Raw genomic sequence first — 12,068 nt, forward strand, 5'->3', positions numbered from 1 at the left:
AGGAGAGATATCACACCTTAGTGACATTAACCAGCTGGTTAGGAGAGATATCACACCTTAGTGACATTAACCAGCTGGTTAGGAGAGATATCACACCTTAGTAACATTAACCAGCTGGTTAGGAGAGATATCACACCTTAGTGACATTAACCAGCTGGTTAGGAGAGATATCACACCTTAGTGACATTAACCAGCTGGTTAGGAGAGATATCACACCTTAGTGACAGGGACATTAACCAGCTGGTTAGGAGAGATATCAAACCTTAGTAACATTAACCAGCTGGTTAGGAGAGATATCACACCTTAGTAACATTAACCAGCTGGTTAGGAGAGATATCACACCTTAGTAACATTAACCAGCTGGTTAGGAGAGATATCACACCTTAGTGACGGGGACATTAACCAGCTGGTTAGGAGAGATATCACACCTTAGTGACGGGAACATTAACCAGCTGATTAGGAGAGATATCACACCTTAGTGACATTAACCAGCTGGTTAGGAGAGATATCACACCTTAGTGACATTAACCAGCTGGTTAGGAGAGATATCACACCTTAGTGACATTAACCAGCTGGTTAGGAGAGATATCACACCTTAGTGACATTAACCAGCTGGTTAGGAGAGATATCACACCTTAGTGACAGGGAACATTAACCAGCTGGTTAGGAGAGATATCACACCTTAGTGACATTAACCAGCTGGTTAGGAGAGATATCACACCTTAGTGACATTAACCAGCTGGTTAGGAGAGATATCACACCTTAGTGACATTAACCAGCTGGTTAGGAGCGATATCACACCTTAGTGACATTAACCAGCTGGTTAGGAGAGATATCACACCTTAGTGACATTAACCAGCTGGTTAGGAGAGATATCACACCTTAGTGACGGGAACATTAACCAGCTGGTTTTTAGGCTGTCCTTGACTTGCCTCGTTAAAATGTTTGTTAATAAATCAAGTCCTTTTGTTTCCCTGTTCCCAGAGACCGTCAGGAGAAAGAGGAGGCGGAGAGGGAGGGTCGGACACTGCAGGAGGAGGAGGAGACCGACGACGTACCCAGCCCCTTCCAGCCAATAGGCAACGTCATCAATGAGGTGTGGAATACACTGGGCCAATCAGCATCACTTTTGTTGATTTGTTTTGAATTGGCACCCTATTCCCTATGTAGTGCACTAGTTTTGACCAGAGCCCTATGGCACCCTATTCCCAATGTAGTGCACTAGTTTTGACCAGAGCCCTATGGCACCCTATTCCCTATGTAGTGCACTAGTTTTGACCAGAGCCCTATGGCACCCTATTCCCTATGTAGTGCACTAGTTTTGACCAGAGCCCTATGGCACCCTATTCCCTATGTAGTGCACTAGTTTTGACCAGAGCCCTATGGCACCCTATTCCCTATGTAGTGCACTAGTTTTGACCAGAGCCCTATAGAACCCTATTCCCTATATATAGTGCACTACTTTAGACCAGAGCCCTATAGAACCCTATTCCCTATATAGTGCACTACTTTAGACCAGAGCCCTATAGAACCCTATTCCCTATATAGTGCCCTACTTTAGACCAGGGCCCTATAGAACCCTATTCCCTATATATAGTGCCCTACTTTAGACCAGGGCCCTATAGAACCCTATTCCCTATATATAGTGCACTACTTTAGACCAGTATGTGTTCGTTGTAGTGTCCCCTTTAGGGAATAAAGTGCCATTTGAGCCGCACAGTCAATGGGTTGAGTGTTTCCAGCTGTATTAATGCCATGGGGTGTTTCCAGCTGTATTAATGCCAGGGGGTGTTTCCAGCTGTATTAATGCCATGGGGTGTTTCCAGCTGTATTAATGCCATGGGGTGGTTCCAGCTGTATTAATGCCATGGGGTGGTTCCAGCTGTATTAATGCCACGGGGTGGTTCCAGCTGTATTAATGCCACGGGGTGGTTCCAGCTGTATTAATGCCACGGGGTGGTTCCAGCTGTATTAATGCCATGGGGTGGTTCCAGCTGTATTAACGCCATGGGGTGTTCCAGCTGTATTAATGTAATGGGGTGGTTCCAGCTGTATTAATGCCATGGGGTGGTTCCAGCTGTATTAATGTCATGGGGTGGTTCCAGCTGTATTAATGCCACGGGGTGGTTCCAGCTGTATTAATGCCACGGGGTGGTTCCAGCTGTATTAATGCCACGGGGTGGTTCCAGCTGTATTAATGCCATGGGGTGGTTCCAGCTGTATTAATGCCATGGGGTGGTTCCAGCTGTATTAATGCCATGGGGTGGTTCCAGCTGTATTAATGCCATGGGGTGGTTCCAGCTGTATTAATGCCATGGGGTGGTTCCAGCTGTATTAATACCATGGGGTGGTTCCAGCTGTATTAATGCCATGGGGTGGTTCCAGCTGTATTAATGCCATGGGGTGGTTCCAGCTGTATTAATGCCATGGGGTGGTTCCAGCTGTATTAATACCATGGGGTGGTTCCAGCTGTATTAATGCCATGGGGTGGTTCCAGCTGTATTAATGCCATGGGGTGGTTCCAGCTGTATTAATGCCATGGGGTGGTTCCAGCTGTATTAATGCCAGGGGGTGGTTCCAGCTGTATTAATGCCATGGGGTGGTTCCAGCTGTATTAATGCCACGGGGTGGTTCCAGCTGTATTAATGCCATGGGGTGGTTCCAGCTGTATTAATGCCATGGGGTGGTTCCAGCTGTATTAATGCCATGGGGTGGTTCCAGCTGTATTAATGCCATGGGGTGGTTCCAGCTGTATTAATGCCATGGGGTGTTCCAGCTGTATTAATGCCATGGGGTGGTTCCAGCTGTATTAATGCCAGGGGGTGGTTCCAGCTGTATTAATGCCATGGGGTGGTTCCAGCTGTATTAATGCCATGGGGTGGTTCCAGCTGTATTAATGCCATGGGGTGGTTCCAGCTGTATTAATGCCATGGGGTGGTTCCAGCTGTATTAATGCCATGGGGTGGTTCCAGCTGTATTAATGCCATGGGGTGTTCCAGCTGTATTAATGCCATGGGGTGGTTCCATCTGTATTAATGCCAGGGGGTGGTTCCAGCTGTATTAATGCCATGGGGTGGTTCCAGCTGTATTAATGCCACGGGGTGGTTCCAGCTGTATTAATGCCAGGGGGTGGTTTCAGCTGTATTAATGCCAGGGGGTGTTCCAGCTGTATTAATGCCACGGGGTGGTTCCAGCTGTATTAATGCCACGGGGTGGTTCCAGCTGTATTAATGCCAGGGGGTGTTCCAGCTGTATTAATGCCACGGGGTGGTTCCAGCTGTATTAATGCCAGGGGGTGTTCCAGCTGTATTAATGCCAGGGGGTGTTCCAGCTGTATTAATGCCACGGGGTGGTTCCAGCTGTATTAATGCCACGGGGTGGTTCCAGCTGTATTAATGCCAGGGGGTGTTCCAGCTGTATTAATGCCACGGGGTGGTTCCAGCTGTATTAATGCCAGGGGGTGGTTTCAGCTGTATTAATGCCATGGGGTGTTCCAGCTGTATTAATGCCACGGGGTGGTTCCAGCTGTATTAATGCCACGGGGTGGTTCCAGCTGTATTAATGCCAGGGGGTGTTCCAGCTGTATTAATGCCACGGGGTGGTTTCAGCTGTATTAATGCCAGGGGGTGTTTCCAGCTGTATTAATGCCATGGGGTGGTTCCAGCTGTATTAATACCATGGGGTGGTTCCATCTGTATTAATGCCATGGGGTGGTTCCAGCTGTATTAATGCCATGGGGTGGTTCCAGCTGTATTAATGCCATGGGGTGGTTCCATCTGTATTAATGCCATGGGGTGGTTCCATCTGTATTAATGCCATGGGGTGGTTCCAGCTGTATTAATGCCATGGGGTGGTTCCAGCTGTATTAATGCCAGGGGGTGGTTCCAGCTGTATTAATGCCATGGGGTGGTTCCAGCTGTATTAATGCCATGGGGTGGTTCCAGCTGTATTAATGCCAGGGGGTGGTTCCAGCTGTATTAATGCCATGGGGTGTTCCAGCTGTATTAATGCCATGGGGTGTTTCCAGCTGTATTAATGCCATGGGGTGGTTCCAGCTGTATTAATGCCATGGGGTGTTCCAGCTGTATTAATGCCATGGGGTGGTTCCAGCTGTATTAATGCCATGGGGTGGTTCCAGCTGTATTAATGCCATGGGGTGTTCCAGCTGTATTAATGCCATGGGGTGGTTCCAGCTGTATTAATGCCAGGGGGTGGTTCCAGCTGTATTAATGCCATGGGGTGGTTCCAGCTGTATTAATGCCATGGGGTGGTTCCATCTGTATTAATGCCATGGGGTGGTTCCAGCTGTATTAATGCCATGGGGTGGTTCCAGCTGTATTAATGCCATGGGGTGGTTCCAGCTGTATTAATGCCATGGGGTGTTCCAGCTGTATTAATGCCATGGGGTGTTCCAGCTGTATTAATGCCATGGGGTGTTTCCAGCTGTATTAATGTAATGGGGTGGTTCCAGCTGTATTAATGCCAGGGGGTGTTTCCAGCTGTATTAATGTAATGGGGTGGTTCCAGCTGTATTAATGCCTTGGGGTGGTTCCAGCTGTATTAATGCCATGGGGTGGTTCCAGCTGTATTAATGCCATGGGGTGGTTCCAGCTGTATTAATGCCATGGGGTGGTTCCAGCTGTATTAATGCCAGGGGGTGTTTCCAGCTGTATTAATGTAATGGGGTGGTTCCAGCTGTATTAATGCCTTGGGGTGGTTCCAGCTGTATTAATGCCATGGGGTGGTTCCAGCTGTATTAATGCCATGGGGTGGTTCCAGCTGTATTAATGCCATGGGGTGGTTCCAGCTGTATTAATGCCATGGGGTGTTTCAGCTGTATTAATGCCAGGGGGTGGTTTCAGCTGTATTAATGCCACGGGGTGGTTCCAGCTGTATTAACGCCACGGGGTGGTTCCAGCTGTATTAACGCCATGGGGTGGTTCCAGCTGTATTAATGTAATGGGGTGTTCCAGCTGTATTAATGCCATGGGGTGGTTCCAGCTGTATTAATGCCATGGGGTGGTTCCAGCTGTATTAACGCCAGGGGGTGGTTCCAGCTGTATTAATGCCATGGGGTGGTTCCAGCTGTATTAATGCCATGGGGTGTTCCAGCTGTATTAACGCCAGGGGGTGGTTCCAGCTGTATTAACGCCAGGGGGTGGTTCCAGCTGTATTAACGCCAGGGGGTGGTTCCAGCTGTATTAATGGGTGTGTGCCATGTGTGTTCTATTCATGCAGAATGAAGACAAGCTGAAGAGGTTCCAGCTGTATTAATGGGTGTGTGCCATGTGTGTTCTATTCATGCAGAATGAAGACAAGCTGAAGAAGAGACAGACAGGAGGGCAGGGTGGTGGTGCCAACGATGCCAGCGAAGGAAGGCAGGAAGAGGAAGAGGAGGAGGAAGAGGACAGCGAGAGACAGACTCCAGAGAGCGGCGCAGTATCAGTGGAGCAGACGAAGAAGAAGACTAGTAAACTGAGGCTGAAGAGGAAACACCGAGTGGACCCTCTGAGGACGGAGGAGACAGCGGCCCCCGAGAGCCCCACACCTCCACCTGGTGAGACACACGTTTAAATCTTACGTAGGTGTGGCAGACCAATCTGGAACACAATTTAATCAGTATTAATGAGCATGTTGATTTAGTTGTTGTTTTAGTGGGATGGGCTTCTCTTAATAATCTGTGTTGTTGTTTTAGTGGGATGGGCTTCTCTTAATAATCTGTTGTGTTGTTGTTATAGTGGGATGGGCTTCTCTTAATAATCTGTTGTGTTGTTGTTTTAGTGGGATGGGCTTCTCTTAATAATCTGTGTTGTTGTTTTAGTGGGATGGGCTTCTCTTAATAATCTGTGTTGTTGTTGTTTTAGTGGGATGGGCTTCTCTTAATAATCTGTTGTGTTGTTGTTTTAGTGGGATGGGCTTCTCTTAATAATCTGTGTTGTTATAGTGGGATGGGCTTCTCTTAATAATCTGTGTTGTTTTAGTGGGATGGGCTTCTCTTAATAATCTGTTGTGTTGTTTTAGTGGGATGGGCTTCTCTTAATAATCTGTTGTGTTGTTGTTATAGTGGGATGGGCTTCTCTTAATAATCTGTTGTGTTGTTTTAGTGGGATGGGCTTCTCTTAATAATCTGTTGTGTTGTTTTAGTGGGATGGGCTTCTCTTAATAATCTGTTGTGTTGTTGTTATAGTGGGATGGGCTTCTCTTAATAATCTGTTGTGTTGTTGTTTTAGTGGGATGGGCTTCTCTTAATAATCTGTGTTGTTGTTTTAGTGGGATGGGCTTCTCTTAATAATCTGTTGTGTTGTTGTTATAGTGGGATGGGCTTCTCTTAATAATCTGTGTTGTTATAGTGGGATGGGCTTCTCTTAATAATCTGTTGTGTTGTTGTTATAGTGGGATGGGCTTCTCTTAATAATCTGTTGTGTTGTTGTTTTAGTGGGATGGGCTTCTCTTAATAATCTGTTGTGTTGTTGTTTTAGTGGGATGGGCTTCTCTTAATAATCTGTTGTGGTGTTGTTATAGTGGGATGGGCTTCTCTTAATAATCTGTTGTGTTGTTGTTTTAGTGGGATGGGCTTCTCTTAATAATCTGTTGTGTTGTTGTTTTAGTGGGATGGGCTTCTCTTAATAATCTGTTGTGTTGTTATAGTGGGATGGGCTTCTCTTAATAATCTGTTTGTTGTTGTTTTAGTGGGATGGGCTTCTCTTAATAATCTGTTGTGTTGTTGTTTTAGTGGGATGGGCTTCTCTTAATAATCTGTGTTGTTGTTATAGTGGGATGGGCTTCTCTTAATAATCTGTGTTGTTGTTATAGTGGGATGGGCTTCTCTTAATAATCTGTGTTGTTGTTTTAGTGGGATGGGCTTCTCTTAATAATCTGTGTTGTTGTTATAGTGGGATGGGCTTCTCTTAATAATCTGTTTGTTGTTGTTTTAGTGGGATGGGCTTCTCTTAATAATCTGTGTTGTTGTTTTAGTGGGATGGGCTTCTCTTAATAATCTGTGTTGTTTTAGTGGGATGGGCTTCTCTTAATAATCTGTGTTGTTATAGTGGGATGGGCTTCTCTTAATAATCTGTGTTGTTTTAGTGGGATGGGCTTCTCTTAATAATCTGTTGTGTTGTTTTAGTGGGATGGGCTTCTCTTAATAATCTGTTGTGTTGTTATAGTGGGATGGGCTTCTCTTAATAATCTGTTGTTGTTTTAGTGGGATGGGCTTCTCTTAATAATCTGTGTTGTTATAGTGGGATGGGCTTCTCTTAATAATCTGTGTTGTTGTTATAGTGGGATGGGCTTCTCTTAATAATCTGTTGTTGTTTTAGTGGGATGGGCTTCTCTTAATAATCTGTGTTGTTATAGTGGGATGGGCTTCTCTTAATAATCTGTGTTGTTTTAGTGGGATGGGCTTCTCTTAATAATCTGTTGTGTTGTTTTAGTGGGATGGGCTTCTCTTAATAATCTGTTGTGTTGTTATAGTGGGATGGGCTTCTCTTAATAATCTGTTGTGTTGTTATAGTGGGATGGGCTTCTCTTAATAATCTGTTGTTGTTTTAGTGGGATGGGCTTCTCTTAATAATCTGTGTTGTTATAGTGGGATGGGCTTCTCTTAATAATCTGTGTTGTTGTTATAGTGGGATGGGCTTCTCTTAATAATCTGTTGTTGTTTTAGTGGGATGGGCTTCTCTTAATAATCTGTGTTGTTATAGTGGGATGGGCTTCTCTTAATAATCTGTGTTGTTTTAGTGGGATGGGCTTCTCTTAATAATCTGTTGTGTTGTTTTAGTGGGATGGGCTTCTCTTAATAATCTGTTGTTGTTGTTATAGTGGGATGGGCTTCTCTTAATAATCTGTTGTGTTGTTTTAGTGGGATGGGCTTCTCTTAATAATCTGTTGTTGTTGTTTTAGTGGGATGGGCTTCTCTTAATAATCTGTTGTGTTGTTGTTATAGTGGGATGGGCTTCTCTTAATAATCTGTTGTATTGTTGTTTTAGTGGGATGGGCTTCTCTTAATAATCTGTGTTGTTTTAGTGGGATGGGCTTCTCTTAATAATCTGTTGTGTTGTTGTTTTAGTGGGATGGGCTACTCCCATAATGTCTCGGCTTCCCAAGCTGGAGCCTCTTGGCGATAGGAGCCGATCTGGTAATGACGTTTAAAGTGACTGTCTAGACCTGTCATCTGACTAACTCCACCACCACTAACTAACTACTAACTAACCACTAACTAACTATTAACTAACCGTCTGTCTGTACGTCATCTAGCAGCCTGTTCATGTCATGCTGTTGTTTTTTCTCTTTCACTAACAGCTGATGATGTCTCTTCTTCCATGTTAAACACCACTGACCCCATTACCTCTCTGTCTACAGAGCATGTTAAACACTGACCCCATTACCTCTCTGTCTACAGAGCATGTTAAACACCACTGACCCCATTACCTCTCTGTCTACAGAGCATGTTAAACACCACTGACCCCATTACCTCTCTGTCTACAGAGCATGTTAAACACCACTGACCCCATTACCTCTCTGTCTACAGAGCATGTTAAACACTGACCCCATTACCTCTCTGTCTACAGAGCATGTTAAATACCACTGACCCCATTACCTCTCTGTCTACAGAGCATGTTAAATACCACTGACCCCATTACCTCTCTGTCTACAGAGCATGTTAAACACCACTGACCCCATTACCTCTCTGTCTACAGAGCATGTTAAACACCACTGACCCCATTACCTCTCTGTCTACAGAGCATGTTAAACACCACTGACCCCATTACCTCTCTGTCTACAGAGCATGTTAAACACCACTGACCCCATTACCTCTCTGTCTACAGAGCATGTTAAACACCACTGACCCCATTACCTCTCTGTCTACAGAGCATGTTAAACACCACTGACCCCATTACCTCTCTGTCTACAGAGCATGTTAAACACTACTGACCCCATTACCTCTCTGTCTACAGAGCATGTTAAACACTACTGACCCCATTACCTCTCTGTCTACAGAGCATGTTAAACACCACTGACCCCATTACCTCTCTGTCTACAGAGCATGTTAAACACCACTGACCCCATTACCTCTCTGTCTACAGAGCATGTTAAACACCACTGACCCCATTACCTCTCTGTCTACAGAGCATGTTAAACACTGACCCCATTACCTCTCTGTCTACAGAGCATGTTAAACACCACTGACCCCATTACCCCTCTGTCTACAGAGCATGTTAAACACTGACCCCATTACCTCTCTGTCTACAGAGCATGTTAAACACTGACCCCATTACCTCTCTGTCTACAGAGCATGTTAAACACTGACCCCATTACCTCTCTGTCTACAGAGCATGTTAAACACCACTGATGCCTTCTCCTCTGAAAACATATTTTCATTTTCTGTCTTCTCTGTCTGATGGAAGTTGGATTAAATCTCTCTGTTGATCCTACATGCCAGCTGTGCCCTGTCTCTTTAGGTCATCTCGATGTATGGGCTGTATATAGTTGACCATGTTAATATTGTACAGGAAGTTGTCAGAACACATTTCTGACATATTGTGTGTTTTTTTGATTTCAGCCAACAGAAACCAGTAGCCAGCCTTACATAGATGTAGCTAATTTAGTCCTGTCTCCTCCTCTTCCTCCTCTTCCTCCTCCTCCTCCTCCTCCTCCTCCTCTCTCCTCCTCCTCACTCTCTTTCAGAGTTCTTCGGCAAGCCCCTCCCCCCCGTGGCCAACCGCCAACAACGACCTAACAGCGACACTCATGATGTCATATCCTAGCCCCTCCCCTCCACCAGGCTACTCCTTCCTTATCTGATTGGTTTTTCCAACCCCAAGCCCCACCTTCAATTCAAACAACATTATTTGTCCTCTTAAGACAATTATATTAGGCTTTGACCTGACCCCTTATCTTTATATTAGGACCTGACCCCTTATCTTTATATTAGGACCTGACCCCTTATCTTTATATTAGGACCTGACCCCTTATCTTTATATTAGGACCTGACCCCTTATCTCTATATTAGGACCTGACCCCTTATCTTTATATTAGGACCTGACCCCTTATCTTTATATTAGGACCTGACCCCTTATCTTTATATTAGGACCTGACCCCTTATCTTTATATTAGGACCTGACCCCTTATCTCTATATTAGGACCTGACCCCTTATCTTTATATTAGGACCTGACCCCTTATCTTTATATTAGGACCTGACCCCTCATCTTTATATTAGGACCTGACCCCTTATCTTTATATTAGGACCTGACCCCTTATCTTTATATTAGGACCTGACCCCTTATCTCTATATTAGGACCTGACCCCTTATCTTTATATTAGGACCTGACCCCTTATCTTTATATTAGGACCTGACCCCTCATCTTTATATTAGGACCTGACCCCTTATCTTTATATTAGGACCTGACCCCTTATCTTTATATTAGGACCTGACCCCTTATCTTTATATTAGGACCTGACCCCTTATCTCTATATTAGGACCTGACCCCTTATCTTTATATTAGGACCTGACCCCTTATCTTTATATTAGGACCTGACCCCTTATCTTTATATTAGGACCTGACCCCTTATCTTTATATTAGGACCTGACCCCTTATCTCTATATTAGGACCTGACCCCTTATCTTTATATTAGGACCTGACCCCTTATCTTTATATTAGGACCTGACCCCTCATCTTTATATTAGGACCTGACCCCTTATCTTTATATTAGGACCTGACCCCTTATCTCTATATTAGGACCTGACCCCTTATCTTTATATTAGGACCTGACCCCTTATCTTTATATTAGGACCTGACCCCTCATCTTTATATTAGGACCTGACCCCTCATCTTTATATTAGGACCTGACCCCTTATCTTTATATTAGGACCTGACCCCTTATCTTTATATTAGGACCTGACCCCTTATCTTTATATTAGGACCTGACCCCTTATCTCTATATTAGGACCTGACCCCTTATCTCTATATTAGGACCTGACCCCTTATCTTTATATTAGGACCTGACCCCTTATCTTTATATTAGGACCTGACCCCTTATCTTTATATTAGGACCTGACCCCTTATCTTTATATTAGGACCTGACCCCTTATCTCTATATTAGGACCTGACCCCTTATCTTTATATTAGGACCTGACCCCTTATCTTTATATTAGGACCTGACCCCTTATCTTTATATTAGGACCTGACCCCTTATCTCTATATTAGGACCTGACCCCTTATCTTTATATTAGGACCTGACCCCTTATCTTTATATTAGGACCTGACCCCTTATCTTTATATTAGGACCTGACCCCTTATCTTTATATTAGGACCTGACCCCTTATCTTTATATTAGGACCTGACCCCTTATCTTTATATTAGGACCTGACCCCTTATCTCTATATTAGGACCTGACCCCTTATCTCTATATTAGGACCTGACCCCTTATCTCTATATTAGGACCTGACCCCTTATCTCTATATTAGGACCTGACCCCTTGTCTTTATATTAGGACCTGACCATTATCTTTATATTAGGACCTGACCCCTTATCTTTATATTAGGACCTGACCCCTTATCTTTATATTAGGACCTGACCCCTTATCTCTATATTAGGACCTGACCCCTTATCTCTATATTAGGACCTGACCCCTTATCTCTATATTAGGACCTGACCCCTTATCTTTATATTAGGACCTGACCCCTTATCTTTATATTAGGACCTGACCCCTTATCTTTATATTAGGACCTGACCCCTTATCTTTATATTAGGACCTGACCCCTTATCTTTATATTAGGACCTGACCCCTTATCTCTATATTAGGACCTGACCCCTTATCTTTATATTAGGACCTGACCCCTTATCTTTATATTAGGACCTGACCCCTCATCTTTATATTAGGACCTGACCCCTCATCTTTATATTAGGACCTGACCCCTTATCTTTATATTAGGACCTGACCCCTTATCTTTATATTAGGACCTGACCCCTTATCTCTATATTAGGACCTGACCCCTTATCTTTATATTAGGACCTGACCCCTTATCTTTATATTAGGACCTGACCCCTTATCTTTATATTAGGAC

At 44.2% G+C, this 12,068-nt stretch overlaps 1 protein-coding gene across 1 annotated transcript in view; it reads left to right on the forward strand.

The window, feature by feature from the left end:
- arl13b (ADP-ribosylation factor-like 13b) overlaps window positions 1–10,053 on the forward strand; it is a 35,165-nt gene extending 25,112 nt beyond the window's left edge. Inside the window, exons 7-10 of the mRNA XM_071330954.1 lie at window positions 985–1,096; window positions 5,308–5,557; window positions 8,069–8,137; window positions 9,688–10,053. Of these exons, the coding sequence (XP_071187055.1) occupies window positions 985–1,096; window positions 5,308–5,557; window positions 8,069–8,137; window positions 9,688–9,767 (511 nt within the window). The 3' untranslated portion in view covers window positions 9,768–10,053. The remainder of the gene's footprint in view (window positions 1–984; window positions 1,097–5,307; window positions 5,558–8,068; window positions 8,138–9,687) is intronic.
- Window positions 10,054–12,068: the final 2,015 nt, after the last annotated feature.

Source organism: Salvelinus alpinus, chromosome 10 (genome assembly GCF_045679555.1).
Source record: "Salvelinus alpinus chromosome 10, SLU_Salpinus.1, whole genome shotgun sequence".
Classification (NCBI taxonomy): domain Eukaryota; kingdom Metazoa; phylum Chordata; class Actinopteri; order Salmoniformes; family Salmonidae; genus Salvelinus; species Salvelinus alpinus.